The 18,722-nt window shown below is 41.1% G+C and overlaps 1 protein-coding gene across 1 annotated transcript in view; it reads right to left on the bottom strand.

Moving 5' to 3' along the window:
- dab1a (DAB adaptor protein 1a) overlaps nucleotides 1-18,722 on the bottom strand; it is a 210,103-nt gene that overhangs the window by 150,440 nt on the left and 40,941 nt on the right. Inside the window, exons 5-9 of the mRNA XM_070888232.1 lie at nucleotides 12,532-12,663; nucleotides 12,155-12,274; nucleotides 11,035-11,073; nucleotides 5,285-5,344; nucleotides 1,408-1,453 (exon numbers count right to left, since the gene is read on the bottom strand). Of these exons, the coding sequence (XP_070744333.1) occupies nucleotides 1,408-1,453; nucleotides 5,285-5,344; nucleotides 11,035-11,073; nucleotides 12,155-12,274; nucleotides 12,532-12,663 (397 nt within the window). The remainder of the gene's footprint in view (nucleotides 1-1,407; nucleotides 1,454-5,284; nucleotides 5,345-11,034; nucleotides 11,074-12,154; nucleotides 12,275-12,531; nucleotides 12,664-18,722) is intronic.

The raw sequence follows: 18,722 nt of genomic DNA, 5'->3' as shown, positions 1-18,722 counted from the left end.
AGTATTGATTAAAGCAACAAGACAAGAAATGTGTGTGTGTGTGAAAGAGAGAGGGGTGAGGGAGGGAGGAGTTGGAAGCTAGAGCCAACAGAAGGATAGCCGATAGTCAAATATTTTCTTGCACCATGTCTTGCAGTATGTTAGAAGAGTTAGAAGAGCTTCTACAGATATAATAGTATTCATCTTGAATGAAGTTGTGCTTCATAGAAAGATGAGTTGTTGAGAGGATAAGACAATTTTGAACCCAAGAGAAAACCAAACATCTTGAACGCAGCTTTAGCAAGAGGACATGTAGAATATTATGAATGAATTGACTGATTTATTTAGCAATGACATAAAATAATTATTGTACCTTCTTAACTTACTTTTCTTTTTCTATTTTCCTCCATTTCCTTGTGCTACATTCATTTATTAGCCACTCATTACTTATCACCAGTACCATAATTCCAAAGTTTGTCACTACAATTGTAATGAGTGGCAGTACCCTATCTGAATGTGCCATTCACATCAATGTAACCATAGAAAATAAGTAGATTAATAAGGTTGTAATAATTATTCAAAAGTAATAGTCAACCAGTTTACTGACAGTGAATGACTGGTTTCAATACTTGACTGTTAATTGCATTCCTACACCCTCTGTTATGTATACCAGACAACAGGCAAAAAAACCCCACTGTGGGTGAAATTTCCCCTATTCGAAAGGCTAGTTTGCGCCTCTGGGAGGCGCCAAAAGGGGCAATAAGGACTTTTCGCCTGAGGGCAGACGGTGGAAGCGACCCGCGTGGAATTGCCCCTGAGATGGCGGTGGTGAAAACGGCCTCGCGCCGCGTCTTGTAGTTTTCGGCCTAGGTGGCGGTGCACACAGTGATAACATCATCGCTATGCGCGCTGACCCCTTATCGCCCTGCGCCGACTTCTTTACGCGCCCCACCCTCCCCCCCCCCACAGGGGAAATTGCCCCGCAGAAGCGAGGTTGGTGGGGGCGGTGCCATTGACAGCTTTGACATCGCCGCGTTTCCGCCCCGCTCTCGCCCTGCTACAGCCCCGCGTTTACCGCCCGGATGTTTATTCATGCACCAAGACCCCAATTCTGGGTCAATTAGGTTCGCTTTCACCGGGCAATAAATTTGTATTTAATTTGAATTGTGTGCCCCAAACGGAACGCGGGGCAATTTCACCCCCCAAGTCTTTACACATTGAGAAAATTGATGCTAAGCATCACAGCCAGAGGTTAGTTAAAGACATAAATTAGAGTAGCTCAACGAGCTGATACATCTAGCCTGAAAGACAGAGTTGAGGAAGCATCATATATTTTTTAACATTAACTCAATGAATGACATAAAGTGATATAAAGCATACTACTTAAAGCACAAGATACAAAGATTTAGACTTGACTCACTGGTTGACTTTTTGGCACATCATAGACACCTTCTTTCTGCTGACTTGTGGGCACCTGGATGTACAATCAGCAAAAGAAATTCTAATTAACAATCACATGCTGTCACAAAATTCTTGTGGAACCATATTATTTTTGATGGTTTGAAAGAAAAAATGTTGATTTCACAAAGACAGAGCAGCATCAAACACTGTGCTGGCTGGTGCAGTCAGACACATGTCATTCCTGGGAATATGCTGCTACATCTCACAAGTAGCCTCAGGTTCAAGCATGCCACTGCGATGGAATTATCAAGGACTCTAATAACCTAGTCAGCAGCCATATTCAGTAGATGTAATTCATTGATTTCAGGGTCACTTTGATTTCATAATGTAAAGTTTCAATTTTAGAATTTATTTAGAAATGATCAGATAGAAGTAATATTCCATGGATTCAGTCGGGTTTCATAGCTCAGTTATGCAGTAGTGTTCAGGGGTGTCTGCTCCCTTATGTTTGCTTACCTTAGTTGGGTAAGTTTGATCAGTTATTAGCTTTAGGTAAAATACATATGAATGTAAGACAATCTATCTGGCGGAGGGGGAAGGCACCAGAGACATTTTCTGACTCACAACTCCTTCTGGGAACAGCAGTAATATCAGACTTGGAGAAGTCTGCAATCAGCATTGCCTCATCCTTCATCTTCATGCCGGAAAAGAATTATATGGGCAAACATAGACTTTAAGGTGAGAAATATTGGAACAATACAGGAGAAAATGTATACAGTTATCGCTCTTAAATTTCTACTGAGTATAAAGCATTGCAAATTACCAGGTGTTAAAATAAACCTGCTGATTCTCTACTCTCAAACCAGGTGACTTGCTTCCAGTCTCTTGTGAAGGAATTCTATCTTATAACTTAAAAAAAATAAGACATTACCTTATAACTTCTTTAAAAATTCTACCTTGTAACTTTAAAAAAAAATAAGACAGATTGAATTTGTCAATCCTAGCCACAGAAGAATTCCAGCCTTCAAGGACTGATCCTGAATAAGTTAATGTATTAACTTCTTAAAACAGGACAATTGTTGAAATAAGCAGTCAGCTTGAATGCCCTAACCTGGATTGTTCATCATAAACTAATGGCAGCTGCCCTCTTGGCTACAGATGACAACCCAAACAATGAATATATGCTTAGTTCAATTGAATCAGCATAAAGTCAAGTACCTCGCACAAACAAAACTAAAATCCTAGGATCAGAGAGACATTATTGGATAATCTCATTAGAATGACTCAACATGAAGAAAACATTTCAAGTGCCAAGTGCACAAACAAATGATATGTGCTCTTTAAACATAATGGTAAACTCACAATAGCCATGTATTGATGCAGAAGCTAGGAATGCTGACAAGATAACTGCTGATGATTAACTTGAGATCTTATGAAACAGGGCAAAAAAGCATATAAACGTTGAGGGCTCGAATGAGAAAGTTAGACACTCTTCAACGGGCAAAGGCATGTCGACTATGGAGCAAGGCAGAAGGCAACATGCTTTTTGCTCTGTAGTCTCTTACTTGGGATTGAAGGTAACTGCTACCTTGATAATTGATGGATACCCTGCTTAAACAATTTTAAGAATAGTAATACTGTAACGAAGTTTAGATTTAAAAGTAAAATTCACTACTAGAAATAAGATTGTGTTTTTCATCACTTTCTTAGAATTGTTAATGTTACGTTCTTTAAATAAATCTCTAAATATTTTTGAATACCCTGTCATAGTCTTCTGTATCAATAACTCACAAACCATGTCTCAAGTACACTCTTTTGGTGAAGGGGTACATTACTGAGGAGAGATCCCCCCCGGACCCTTATAATATCCAGGATAATTACAATCTGGCTAAAGCTTACTAAAAAGTGCTATCTGGAGGATGGTAACATTCTTGGGTTGTTCCTTTCCTTTAGGGAGAGATAGTCTGGACCTGTAGACCCAGTTAGCATCTGTAGGATTCGGTTACCTCAACCTTAAGTTGAGAATGAATATTTGAGGAGTACGCCCGATCCGGGATAGCCCCAAAGGGACGAGGATTGATAATATTTCCTTCCACTTAAACAATGCTCCTCTGAAAAGGTGCAATAAAAGAGCCTGGGATAACTCTCTGTCCAATGTTTCTTTGCTCTCAGTAGCAATAAATCAATTATTCACTCAATGCCCCATCAGAGTGAGGTGGCTGAAATTAGGAATCCAGCAAGCAGACCTTTGACCTATCACTGTGTACAGCACCTTAGTGCTCCAACACACGATGCCACATGATTGGCAGACTGCTAGTCTTGAAAATTGCCATATTTGAAAACAATCTCAAAGCTATAAGTAAAATACAGTTCTGAGATGTTTTATTTTAATAATAATTGAATCAATTATCTTTCACCAACCTGCTATACTCTCATAACCTTAACAAAATCACATCTTTTGCATTGATTAGGCCATTGCCAATAGGTGATTGCCTAATTATCCATAATTACAGTGCTCTAAATATACTAAAGTTGCGCACCCCTAATAAATACATATACAATACCACCCTCTGATAATATGGTTCCATTAGATCTCACCTACCCAACAGTTACTTTGAAACTTCAAACAGCCCTATAGGAGCAGACAGCTACAGTGACAGGGCACATTGTTAATAAATTATGGAGACTGAATTACTATTCTGTCATAAGTTCTGAAATAGGAAAGTATCCTGGCAGTTATCACAATGGTGATTTTACTTTGATACTTGCCTTCGCAACTCAGACACAAAACTGTGGCAAATGTTTACCACTGTGGAGGAGTTTGTGAAACATGAATAATATCCTGCCCATAATGCATTGTAAATATATCCTTTATTTACTGTTGGTGCTAGTGACATCTATTGTTAAACAGTTAATATTTCACAGCCTTTCTTATTTATTTTAATTATTGTCTGATTTGGAAGGCTTGAATTATTTCCGTAGGTCCAATTGGAATATCAACTGCTCATCAGACAGTGGACAGTGAGCAAATTGAACACAGTTAGCTACTGGAGATTTTACTTGAAGTTCCCAATCAGAACAAGGACAGATTTTTCTGATCTTGACCATGGTGGGCGTTGGGAGCATACAATACCTTGGAGAGATTGTGCTGCATTTACCAACAGACTACATAAGACCTGCTTTGTAATCCTGCAGAACCAATGTTACATTTGAAAGTGATGTACAAAATTGCAGCACATAGCAAACTATTTTAACATTTCAATAGGCATGTCAGTTAGAACAAATTCATTGAGTTTAAACAATGCTCAGGGTTATTCAGACCATCAAGATTGTAACAGGGAAATTAAATTGATGACACTATAAGAGACTGCCCCATTTAGCGACTGTTACTAATGCATTGAGAGTCACATCATCAAAACAGATTGAATTATTTTCTTGTTTCCGAGACAACTGCAACATGAAATTGATGTCAGTAATTATTTTAAACTTATAGCTTATAACTTCCTCAATTCTGTCTGTAGTTGTTCCCCACTGTGGATGTTTCATGCCACATATTTAATTCTGTCCCTGTGATATCTTACTGTAACACTAATAATCTCATATATGAAACCCTTCGACATGCTGCATAATATACCATTTTATTAATACTCTAAAACATTGCTTAGTTTTCATTATAATTAGGCCAGGATTTTTAACCATTAAACTGCCAATCATTTTTAAATCTATTGAATATTAATATCTATGTTGACAATGTCTTAAGAATTAAAAATGGTAACAAATATCTCTGCCTTTTGAAGAGCAAAACTGAGTGAGGCTAATAAACTAGAAATTGTACTGGTGAAAGTATCCACCATATTAATCAGGAAAATGACTCAATCGAATAGATTAGATCAAAAGTTTGTACCTGGTAAATGCTCTCCTCCGTTTCACGGATTGGTTCATGTCCAGCCTCAAATACAATGTACTGTTACAGTGGCAGCACAAAGTGGAAAGCACAAAGGCAAAACAGTAGGAAAGCATATGATGATTTAAGAAGTGGGAACAAAGAAAAATCAAAAGCAAGATTAAGACCAGCAATTTCATAATATTTTATAGTATAGGTAGAGCTACAAGTATGTTAGAAGCACAGAATCAGACTGGCTAGCCTGCTAATACTCCATCAGCCATAGATGGTTGTTACTAAGTACACTATAGGACACTAAATATCAAAGCAAGGTTCAGAGATTTGAAATTCTTAATCATCTGTATTTCAATTAACAGAGGATTTCTTTACCAATGCTTGGCAGTACCATACCATCATAATTTATAAGTCTTAAGGGGTTAATCCAACACTATAATCTCTTATCTGCTTTCAATAGCAAAGTCAAACAGTTCAGACATGATCCCTTTAGAAAATATACAAACACAAATATCTAAACCCTTGTGTATAAAGTATATATGTAACGGTTTAATGCGAAAATAAATGCTACAGATGGGGATATAGTTATTACCACAGTTCATCACAAACTGGACACGATTCTGTAAATTGACCTTTAATATATTTTTTCAATTTTTTTTCATGCCAATTTTATCCCTTCCTGAAACCGTCAACTCCTTGCTGGAGTGCAACTTCACAGCTACCTAGTCAATTGGCCATTGTGATGTGAGCTTAGGCAATGATTGTTGGCAAGATATTTTACCATCGAAGTAAACTATGTAACTGAGCCCAATCCTATCCTTACCTGGCATCTACAAATATATACTTCCAGTAGGGTTGTTGAATAGCAAACAGGAATTCTTTGCCTAATCCAGGGGCTCTGAAGCTAACTTTAGTGATTCTATTGCCACCTTGACTGAGATCAAGTAACTCAAGGCAGACTGAAGATTTAACCGAGACCAATCTTGGCCTATATGGCTTAGCTATACTCTAAACAAACATGCTGGCTCATTGTGGAGCTTTAATTATCTTTTACAAATAATATGATGTACTTTTTGTTGTCCTTGACAATTTTCTTTGCTTGTCAAACAAGTCATTCGATTCATAGGCAACATCATGAATAATCTGATAACCAATCGTGGACTAGTCTCAGTTATGCTGGACTTGTGAACTTACACAATCAATGTACTTATCTGATTAATCTAAGTTTAGATTTATTACCTTCCAAGTTTAGATATGCACCAGTGATGAAAATTAGAGCTCAAAGAAGTGGAATTAAGATGTCCGTGACCCAGATTTAATTCAAAAGATGTCTGAAGGTGATGTGTGGTTGCTATGTTGTGTATATACATCTTAAAACTCACAAACAGAAAAAGATCAAATGAATACAACAAAGCTGCCACATTTCTGCTGAGTACATTGGATGTCTTATATCAAAGTTCCAATGGTAGTATAGTGGCTGTTTTGCATAAAGTTTTGTGATATTGATCTATAAACCTTGTAAATTGATTCCACCTATGCTAAAGAACAAAGTCAAGAGCTGAAAAAAAATAACTGAGTAGAAGAGATAACTGGATAGAAGGAAGCAATGGGAAACAAAAATGAAAGAGTGCAACAGTGGTAGATTGGATGAAAGATAGATATACAAAAGAAGTGCAATTGAAGATGAATATAATGGATGGTACATAGCAGGCACTTAAGGTGGAAGATACAAGATATCTATAAATAGCTAGAAATCAACTCATTGGGGCAGAAATTCCGGCCTCCCAGGTCCGTACGGAGTGTCTACGGACCCGGGAAGGCATTGCAAAAGCCGGTTTTCAGCGCGCAATGCACATGTGCTGAAAACCGGCTTTTCCGATCTGTCAAGCTGGATCTTCCCATCTCGGGAGCAAGGACATTTGCAAGGGCAAGGTTGCGGGATTTACCCATATCTTGCCAGCAAATGTCCTCAAAACTCTTGTAGTTGATAAAAGCAGGTGCATAGCTTACTTTTACAGGCATAAGAGTTTTAAAATACACAAAAACATTTTAAAATAAAATTATAAAAACAAATTTTATTGTTAAAAACCCTCCCCACTACAGTAAGTTTATTTTAAACCATAATTAAAAAAACTTTTTTAAAAATCGGAAAATTATATATTTTTTTAAATACATAAATAACTTTAATTTAAATTAATAAAAATATGTTGTGTATTTTTTCTATTTTTTATTATTGATTTTGTGTGTTTTGGGGGCTGTTTCTTATTCATAATAATGGGAAGTCCAATTTACAGAGTTCCCATTATTATGAATGAGAACATACTTTACTTGTTTGGCTGCCCAGAGCCATGTGACTGCAGCTCCAGCCCTGTGCACGTCCCAACGTGCAAGCACTGCGACGCACAGTCAGAGGAGGCCTCAGGACCGGGAACTCATGTGGGTGCAGCAGGATAAAGCAAGTGCACATTTTTAAAAAGTTTTTTACCCAATCGCCACGAGAAGCAGCTGACCGGGATTTCTGGGCCATTACATTTATCTCATGGACAAAGTTATAGTGGGTACATGACTGGCTGCAGGGTATGTATAACCCAGGAGATTTTAGACAAAAAATGAATATACAAGTAACTGTTACCTAGGCGGCAGTTTCTGCCGGGCAGGGTGGGATTAAATTCATCCCATTATATGTAAATTGGCTGCTGAATCTCAAAGAAGCAAATCATTGTATGTAAAGCACTTTAAATATAATAAGGTGCGATATAAATGCAAGCCTTTCTTTAAATTATAGATGACCTCTACCTATAACCTAAGGTTTGTAGGAATGTAGCACCCAAAAGAATATAAGCCAGTGGTCAAAAAGAGTTTCAGAGAATGATGTCATAATCTGAACCATGTTTTATTCTTTGATTCTCGTATGTCTATTGGGTAAATTTCTCTCTGCTGAGCATTCTATGATTGCCGCATCTGAGGTGCAGTTCAGGTGGGCAAAGATGAATTATATCAGACTGCCCTTCCCCTTTAAGATGGAATACCTCATGGTCACAAACTGAAAGCTGAAACTAACTGACAAAACAATGAGTGGGTTTGAGTGAGAGTCACCATAATCCTCTAGATGGGATTCAAGTGTTTGAATTGAATTGCTGGGCTTGCCCAGTGTGTTTTACAAAAGAAAATCACTAATACCACATATCAAGGTCTGACACTATTTGTATTTCTGGAGGATTATATTCCTTTTGCTGTTACTCCACTTGAGCTTTTGAAGGATTGCTGAAATACAGCCTGTTAGACTGACTGATGAAAGCTGGGTCTTCTGATGCATTCAGAATCCATCCTAAGGAGGCTTTATAAAGGGAACGATTTCAAAGGACTTAGATGGTGCAAGTGAAAACTTGGCTGACCTCTAGTAGCGTTTTAGGACTGATTTTCCCGGTAAGTTTTGCTGGCAGAAAACCTCACCAATAGCTGCACTGCCTGTAATTTCCTACCCACTGAAATCAATAAATGGATAACCATGGGCTGTGGACCCATGACTTCGCAATGTGTCCGATCAGTGGGTGAGGCTGCCTGTTGGCAGTGCATGAAAGATCATCCCTTTTATATTGATTTGGGCTTGATTTCTTTGAAAGGATAATACAGGTTATCCAGACACAACTCAATTAAACTAACTTAGGAAAGAACTTCAATGTATATTCAGCCATCATGAGTGTGCGACGGGCTTAATGGATCAGCAGCTCTTTTCCTGCCATCTTCGTGTATAGCACCTATAATGTCCCCACATGATCCCAAAGTGCTTTACAGCCAATGGATTACACTTGCAACGTAGTTATTATTGCGTAGGCAAATGAGGCAGCCAATTAGCACACAGCAAGGTCCCAGAAAGAACAATTAAATTAATAACCAGGTAACCTGCTTTTAGTGGTATTGGTGGGACAGGAGAAATCCACTGCTCTTCTTCAAGTAGTATCATGTGATTTTTGCATCCACTTGAGGAGGGCATCGAAACGACAGCACCTCTGTTGTGCAGCACCTTTGCTGTGCAGCACTCCCTCAATACTGCACTGAAGTGGAATTGAACCCACTTCTTTCTGACTCAGAGCCAAGAGTGCTAGCACTGCGCCAAAGCAGACACCAAGGTAGAGTTGAAAACTACCATACGTGGCCCCATTGATATAGCTGCTGCTTTGGATACAGATAGCCAAATCGCTAACTTACAGATGTAATCAGGTTAGCCTGTTCATGGACAGACATCTTCAGTAATGGGGAATAACCAAAATGATAATTCAGTTTAGTAGATTTCAACTCGCCAGCTTAGTGAAAGTACACTAGAGCTATGGGCCTAGAAATCCAGGTCCTTTGTGCCTCCCGTTACCGTCCCTGGGGGGTGGTGTCAGGGTACACACAAGTTCTAGCCTGGGCGCAGAGTCACTAACGACTCCTGCTAAATTCCGCAGGAATTTAACAGTGCCTGGGAGGGGTGGGGGGGTGGATGACGCTCCCTGCGTGGATATTGCCACGCTCCCTGCGAGGCTGACACGAGCGGGTGTCAGCACCAGCCTCGTGGGTCGCAAAGTGGGCTGTCATCCGCTTATGGGGTAGAAGTTAAAAGGGAGGTCGCGAGCACCCCGTGCTGCCATCTTGGCAGTTTTGCTGACTTGCCAATCGGCCCAATTCTTGCCCCCTTGCAAGGTCCGGGCCGCCATCGTGCAGCCCGGCACTACGTTTTGGGTTCCGGTCTATAGCCCCAGTATCACGTTGCACTGGTGGCCTAGTGGAGGCCATCAAAGGCCATGCAGAGTGCGCATGGTCTCTGGTCTTAAAGGTCCTCCCCTTTAAGCGAAGGTGAGGGGGCATTGAAACGCATTGGTGGTATGTGGAGCTTGCACGTAGCAGTGCCGATCGTGCCCCATTAGCGCTGCTGGACCCGCCCCAAGAGGAAGTGATGCGCGCGAGATTGTGCTCCACTTTGAGGGGCAGTAAGGCAATTCAACGGTCGGGGTGGGACTTCCATGCCAGGCGCAGGAAGTACCGCCCTAAGCAGGTTTCCGCCCCCAATTGGGGTGCAGGACCATTTCTCCCCCTGAAAGTTTACACATATTCCTGATCACTATCCAGTCACATCTGTTGGAATGTATGTTTGTATGGATAACAGGTGAGATTAGGGCCAGCTCAGCTGTGATGGTCCCTATGGTTGGTTATAGTCCTAACATTCACTTATGAATAATGGCCACTGAGGTAAGGAACCTGAGCGGGCTGTCAGATAACATGCAACAGCATGATTTGGTCCTTCTAGGAAAAGAGAACACAAAATTGGAAAGAGGAAATTCAAAAAGAAAACATGAAAATGAGGAAAATGGAGAGAAACACATTTAAAGTATATATTAAAGGGGTAAAACCGTGTTGTCAACTTGATTTCTCCAAAATGGATCAAAAGAGTTTCACTTGTTTTACTTACATTGAATTTTCAAACAAGAATATGACATTCAACGAGTGCCAGTGCATGCAAAAACCTGAAAGGTTGCTAAAAAAAACTAGGCTATTGCTTTATCCACTGTCACCACATTGGAAAAAAATCATATTGCAATGCCCATCAGCTTTCCAATACATTCAATGTATTAGTCAAAATATAAATAAATCTCAACTGTACTAAGGAAGCAGATCCAGTAAGATTTCTTTCTTTATCTTTTAAGTGATAAGTAAACCTGTCAACAATATTGCTTTTATTTTTCAGTATTGTGTTTTGTTACCATTCCTAAGATTACCTGATAGACAGGATCCTCCACATCTTCCTCCAAAATTGTCTGAATTAGAATGAGTCAGAAATATAAAGAGAGAGAGAAAATCAGCAGAAGTATCAGGGAAACGTAATTGAGGAAAGATGCACGTTACAGGATTTGTATAGTAGAAGAGCAGCAATTATTTAAATACGGTATTCAATTTAGACCTACTCTTGTTACTGGATTAGCAGTTGGAACAATCTTAGATTTTCTTGATTATTTCACATTAATCTTGTTTCTTCTTGTGTGTAATTTGTGTTGTAACAAAACCCCACAACTCATTCTCCATGTCTCACCATAATCAATCATTCAAGTCTATTCAGAAATTTAGCACTGCTCCAAAAATTGCATCTCAAAAATTCAAGAAGCAAAGATCACATCTGTGGTGCAAGCTTTCCAGGAAGCCAATGTGCAGCTACACACATCATCATCATAGGCAGTCCTTCGAAATCAACGAAGACTTGCTTCCACTCTAAAAGTGAGTTCTCGCGTGACTGTACAGTCCAATACAGGAATTACTGTCTCTGGTCACAGGTGGGACAGACAGTCATTGAAGGAAAGGATGGGTGGGGAGTCTGGTTTGCCGTACGCTCCTACCACTGCCTGTGCTTGATTTCTGCATGCTCTCGGCGACGAGACTTGAGGTACTCAGCGCCCTCTCGGATGCTCTTCCTCCACTCAGGGATTCCCAGGTGCTGGTGGGGATGTTGCACTTTATCAAGGAGGCTTTGAGGGTGTCCTTGAAATGTTTCCTCTGCCCACCTGGGGCTACACACATACTGAGGAACTGAAACTACCAAAAGCTCATCAAAAGGGTAACAATACCCTTCTGATAGATGGAGAGTACAAACTAGTGAATTATTAGAACACACTTGTAGTTAAAATATTTGATTAATAACATAAATAAAATGAATAATAACTATAAGTATCTACCTAGAGAGTTACATTTCTCCTTTAAAAAACTATTAATAAAAATAACTATTTTAAAAACAGACAGGACAGTTCTTGTTCAAGTTTGTTTTCTGCCATGCAAGAAATGGTTGGTAAATAGACTGTTGCCAGTTCAGCTCTTCATGGTACTGCTGAAAACTAGGGGCACTTTTACCTGATAGACTGCTTGTTCACACTGTTTGTCCTTTTGGGCCATTTTCTCCTTCTCCTCTCGAAGTTTCAATTCATAGATGAGTTGAAAGAGATCTCGCAGGTCAAGAATTACAGGTTCAGCCTAACAGTCAAAATGAGAGAAAAGGTAGCACAGTGTGTACAGAGTAGGCTTGCTCAGCACCAGCAGTCTGTTACATGAACATAACCAAGTCTGCATCATTTAACGGATGATATACATTATTAATGGAACAGAGTATACAACCATGTATCATTCATTATTAAACACAGTGTTCTCATTATTTTTAGATGATTTTCAATTTGCAGTTACATTAATATGATCCCTAAAAAAATGTTAAAACCTTCAGGGTTTATACTCACTGCTTGGGATGTCTTTATTGCCACAAACCGGTGATTTCCTTCCTTGCCACAAATATAGCCGAAGGCGCGGTGGTCGGTAATATCCTTGGCAATGTACGATACTTCGTGAACTGCATGATGATGCTGCATAGCCTATGAGAATGAACACAGTAACTTTTACAAAAGAAATGTATTATGCGAAGGGAAGGAACCCTGGAATATTTGGCTGGAATTGCACCACTTAATGTCATCCTGAGCTATACACACCAGGAAGGTCACACATTGGATCCACGTTCTGTGTGGAGTTAGCTGATCTCAGCTTTGCAAGTAGTGGGGGAGTGCTAATTGGTCTTATCTCTCTTGGGCTAGGGAGGGGAAAAATCCCACTCCTGAATGCTATTGACTGAACCTCACAAGTACGTATACAGGACTGAGCTTTGCTGTGATGGCTCTATGATTAATATACAACACGCAAACAGGCCGTTTGTCCCCAAAAGTCCGTGTAGGTGTTTAATCTGCAGATGAGCAATAGTCCTAATCCCTTGTTCCATTAACTTTAAAAAAAATATTTTCTTTCAATCATCTATTTAAACGATTATTACTTTTTGGTCACTTGGGCGATGCACCAGGGGGTTGCCAATGTGTTGGGATCTGTACCCCAACACAATCAGCACCTTAACAAGAGAGAATAAACTGGAGAGAAAAAAGAGACATCCTTGCCTCAAGAGTTATTATAGACTATTCTTCTCCAACCTTTAGAAAAAAATCTACCGACTGCATTTAAAATACTTTGTTAACTATGTTAACTTTTCACTAGTAAATACTAGCTTCTTAGATTCTAAGTGCAATTTTACTTCATTACTCAAACCTTTCCGGAATATTTGCTTTCCAGTATATTATATATTTTTTGGAACTGTGGCTTTAATCAAGAAATTGGGTCACATTGTCTCTGGTGTGCTCAGTATTTCACGGGGGAGTATCTCAGCCATAATATCCAGTCTATTTCTGGCAAGTGAGCAGACGCTAAATGGCAGAGAGGAACTTGTAGAAGAGGAACGATGTGGATCTATATTTGGAATTGTGCTAGTTTCTCCAGCTCTGTTCTGGTTTTATCCCAGGAGTCCTTTACCTACATTATCATTGTGATTCATCTTACGATTTCCCTTGTACATTTAAAGCTTCTGGGATAAATGAAGCCAACCATATTAGTGGGTTTCATTTCTTCTGAATCCTTTAGCTGCAGCATGGATTTAAGCAGACTTTACAAGTGAATTTGCAGCAGTGAGTTAAAATGACCACTAGGCTCACACATGAATAATGTCTGTTTGGACAAAGCACTGGAGGGTGACGGATGTGTGTGGTGGGGGTGGGTGGGGAGTACTTTATATTGATAGCACTGCCCCTGCGGTATCGTTCTCCTTTAACAATCGCTCCCCTCTAGAAGAAATCCTCGCCTAATGAACCAGCAGTCTTCTGCATGGGGAATAAATCAGCAAATGTTTCCTTTAAATCAATGTTCCAATTAACAGCATGCCCATTAACTGGCATAGACTATGCTGTGACCTTGCCCTACATTTTATTTTTGGCATTAAAATCCTTCTAAAGTCCTTAATGCTGCAGGTAATGGATACTTCTTATTCTCATCTCCTTTATTTTCAGTGATGCTCAATATATGTGTTATTTCCAGCAGTTATCCATTCTTTTCACCTGATAATAATTTTATTCCTTTTTATAATTTCCCCCGACTGATTTATAATATAATACGTATTATCTGTTCCTTGTCTCACAAGCCAGAGTCAATTACTCATAAAATGCTTCTTTGAGTTGACAGTGTAATCAAATTCTCTGCCAAATGACTGGCAAAATAAGTGATTGACTAACTGTGCAATAATCTGACTGCAAAATTCAGAAGGTTTTCTCTGAGAAGTTAGATCTCGATGTAAGTGATATCATGTTTCCTTTCTTAACTGGTAATTAGACAATGGCAGGAGCGCACTGTATTGCCTATCCCACTGCATGTATCTGCCCCTTTGTCTTTACTCCCTCTCACTTCTACCTTAATTAGCTACAAATTCATCTCTGGGTCTTAAACAGGCAGGAGATTTTTCATTGGTGACTTTTAAGCTTGCAGAAATCCCTAAAGCCTGCACTAATGGAACAAGTCTGAAAACTACACTGTATAATGACCGTACTGTGCTTGAGTGATGTTTCACAGACTCAGTCTCATTTTGACCAGTCTTTGGACCTTAAATCAATCCTTTCTGTGGCTCTAATATGTTTTGTGCTGACCTTAAACCTTTACGCTGATAGAATTGCAATGTCTTGCTATGGGGTGAGGGGGTTTCCATTACATACCACATGAAAGGCGACATCCTTCAGTAGATTGAAGCCTTTGGACTATCTTGCCGATAATATAGTGTTCCTTGTATAGAAGAATGCAAGGAATTTAATGAAGGGTGAGGGAAGACTGAAGGCACAGCAGAAGAGATGGCTCTCAAAGGCAAGGAGTGTGGTAGTAAGGCAAAATGGTTTGGGGAGAGAAGCAGAGAGCAAGGGTATAGTGATTAAATAAGCAAAGGGAGTGGGGAACATAGGGACAGGAGTAAGCAATTCAGGCCCCTGGGCCTGTTTTGCCATTCAATTAGATCATGGCTGATCTGTATCTTAACTCCATCTATCCACCTTGGTTCCATATCCCTCAATATCTTTGCTTAACAAAAATCTACCAATCTCAGTTTTAAACAGTAATGCATAGTCAGCAGAGTGCCAAGGCTGTGTACCACTGGATTCATGCTCATCAGGTAAATGGGAAGTTTTCTAGAGTCATAGCAAGAGGCATATAGCTATAAAGGATAGCTTTGCAAACACAAAAAAGAATCCAAGCTCTTTGGGCTGTATTTTCCGGTCCTTTGCGCTCCGGGTTTCAGCCTTGTGCAGCGTGAAAGGCGACGGTCAGGTCGTCAGCACCCCTCCGCGATCCTCCGGTTGGGTTTTGTGGCAGCGCTGAGCAGCACTGTCGGGAAGAGCTGTGCCATGTGTGCAACACCCCTAGTTGCGACATCGGCGCGAGTTTTGACTCTTGTCCGATCCGAGTACCTGGAATTGAGCCCACAATGACCGTCTGGGAAATCAGAGCGGTCCAGCCATGCCGGCAGCAGAGAGGAAAGTAAAGTACGACAGAAGTGCGTGCGAGTTTTTTCAATTTGTGTTGCGGTGGCGTGGGCAATGTTTTAAGAATGTTTTTGTGGGATTTTTTTAAGTTTCCCTTCCCCCCCACCCAGGCCTCTCTCAGAGTGCTCACAGCCTGGCTCTTTAGCTTGGGAGTTTTGCTTCCTTGCATCACGAGAAGTGTACAATGTCTCCCTTAGCGCTGCACCCCCTGACGCAGGGCCCAGATGCCCAAACTTAGGGTTCAAATTTGGCCAGGAGTTGCTCCGTTTTTTTTGGAGCAACTTGATTTTTCTGGAGTATCTTAAAAATCCCCATTCTGCACATTTAATTTGCGCCAATGTAAGTGAGTTAGTTAGGATTTTTTTTTAGTTTAGTTTTTTTTCAAAAGGGGGCGTTGCCATCACCTATGCCTGTTTTGGCCATTTAAGCTATTGGACAGCTAATAGTTGCTCCAAACTAACTTAGGCCAGAGTATGTGGCCACTTGTGGCCGCACAGAAAACCCTTGCGGAGAGTTAATAAATCAGCGCAGGCAGCCTCCAAATGACAGTGTTATGATAGGAATGCTGGTTATTTTTAAAATCCCAAGCAGCGAGACTGGACAGGGTGTAGGTGCTATCAGCCTGATTAAACTGAGTGTTGGGTTTTTACAAGAATAAAAGTCATCTTGTAATGAAGGCTGAAGTATAGGAGCCAGTTAAGCAAGGGGAGGGTTTTCTTTGTAAATAATAGATCAAGAGCACCAACGCTCTCGCCTAATGGATTCGTGTGCGGCATCACACCACATTGGATTTTGACTTCTGCAGCACCAAAGAATTGCCCTGACTAGGTTTAGAAATTTAAAATGTTAGACTTAACAAAAAAAGCATGTCAAAGTGTAAGCTTAAATTTTGGTGTTCAGCATTGCGTAGTGTGACTCCGATAATTAGTAATATTTTAGAATTCTATGCAGTAGTGGGTGAGCTGTAAGATACTGCAGATAGGAAATTTTTATTAAAGATAGCCAGATATTAAAGTACTGGAAAATCTTTGAAGATTCTTTCTCCTCCCCGCCCAATCAAAAGTCTTCCCTCCACCCCCATCAAAACTCTCCACCCCCCACCCCCCGATCAAAACTCGTCCCCCCAATCAAAACTCTTCCCTCCCTGATCAAAACTCTTCCCTCCCTGATCAAAACTCTTCCCTCCCTGATCAAAACTCTTCCCTCCCTGATCAAAACTCTTCCCCCCCCAATCAAAACTCTTCCCCCCTGATCAAAGCTCTTCCTCCCTGATCAAAACTCTTCCCCCCCCACCCCCGATTTAAACTCTTCTCCCATCAACCTGTTTCTTGTAGCCCTCAGTGCGGGAAGGCATCGGCTGGCCTGTGCGGCAGGCCACTCAGCCCGGGATAGGAGCAGGATGCTTTGGGTCCCACGCTGCAGGTATCATCATCATCATCATGGGAGGAGCTACTGTGCATGCGCGAACGCTCTACTGCGCATGCGGACAGCTGGCGGCACTGTTTTCGGTGCAGCACTGTAACTCCGCCCCCACCCCCCCACTTCATGAGAAACGCCGCGTTAGGACCTGGGACACACAGCAGAGCGGTCAGAATTGTTAGTAAGAATTTTGGCGCCGTTTTGAGCGCACAAAGTCGGCGCATCTCGGGAGAGTGCGCCGGAAAAAGGGGTTGGGGAAATTTGGGCCCATTAATACTAAGGCGTAAACTATTCCTGGATGCTAACATTCCCTCCCCGCCGCCAATATCGCCTCGATAACAGAAAAGCCGAAAATCTGAAAATCCAACCGTTTATCTTCCTGAACTGCTTCCTTTAACTCCCCTTTCACGGTGAGCTATTCAACAATTAGGGGTATAATATTTCCTTCTGATGTTTAGTCAGGCAAAAATAACTTACCTTCATGTTAATAATAGCAAAATTGATGCAAGAACTTCATAATGATACAATTTGAATAAAAATACCATTATTACTTGCACTTGAAAAAATAGGGAGGTCAGAGTAAGAAAAGGCTCTGAGAGAGACAAATCAAACTGAATAGTCTTTCCATTTTCATCAGGAACAATAGTGAAATCAGTTACATTGGATTACAGAGGAGTACATCGGATATATGGCACAGAAACAGGCTATTCGGCCCAACCAGTCCATGCTGGTGTTTATGCTCCACTCGAGCCTCCTCCGATCTTTCCTCAACTAAATCTATCAGCATAACCCTCTATTCCTTTCTCCCTCATATCCTTGTCTAACCTCCCCTTAAATGCATCTATACTATTCGCATCAACCATTCCCTGTGGTAGCGAGTTCCACTTTCTCACCACTCTTTGGGTAAAAAAATTACTTCTGAATTCCCGATTAGATTTCTTGGTGACTATCTTATATTGATGGCTTCTAGTTACGCTCTTCCCTAATCCTGCAAATCCCCAAAATACGGGCCTACCTCAGGCTTCCCTCCAAACCACCCATCGGCGACGACGACAGGAATACCAGCGACGACCGAACCTCCTGTATAGATGCATTTAAGGGGAGGTTAGACAAGGATATGAGGGAGAAAGGAATAGAGGGTTATGCTGATAGATTTAGTTGAGGAAAGATCGGAGGAGGCTCGAGTGGAGCATAAACACCAGCATGGACTGGTTGGGCCGAATAGCCTGTTTCTGTGCCATATATCCGATGTACTCCTGGACCTCTTTCTCCCTTCGGCGACCTCCTCCGACGTCGATCCAGCTGCTCCACCCGATCCTCGACGATGCCCGGCAAGCTAGGTTAGCCTCCGACCAGGCAATCGGGCCTCCAGCAGCGACCAGGCCCTCTCCAGCGGTGACCAGGCCCGACAGCAGCGGCAGCTGTGCCTCTCCCCCACGCCGGCGTTTGGGCCTCCTCCTCTTCTACGACGGCGGTTGGCCTTTCCTCCTCCTTCAGCGATAACTAGGCCTCTCCTTCCCCACTGGAGACCTGGCCTCTTCTGACTGGTGAGCATCATGGCTATGACCTTCCACTCTGAACTCCAGTGGGCCACTGACCCTCGCAATGCCTGCCCCCAACCA

This window comes from Pristiophorus japonicus, chromosome 8, assembly GCF_044704955.1.
Source record: "Pristiophorus japonicus isolate sPriJap1 chromosome 8, sPriJap1.hap1, whole genome shotgun sequence".
In the NCBI taxonomy this organism is placed as follows: Eukaryota; Metazoa; Chordata; class Chondrichthyes; family Pristiophoridae; genus Pristiophorus; species Pristiophorus japonicus.
Note: the sequence above shows the minus strand (reverse complement) of the source record. Positions and strands in the feature narration are given on the sequence as shown.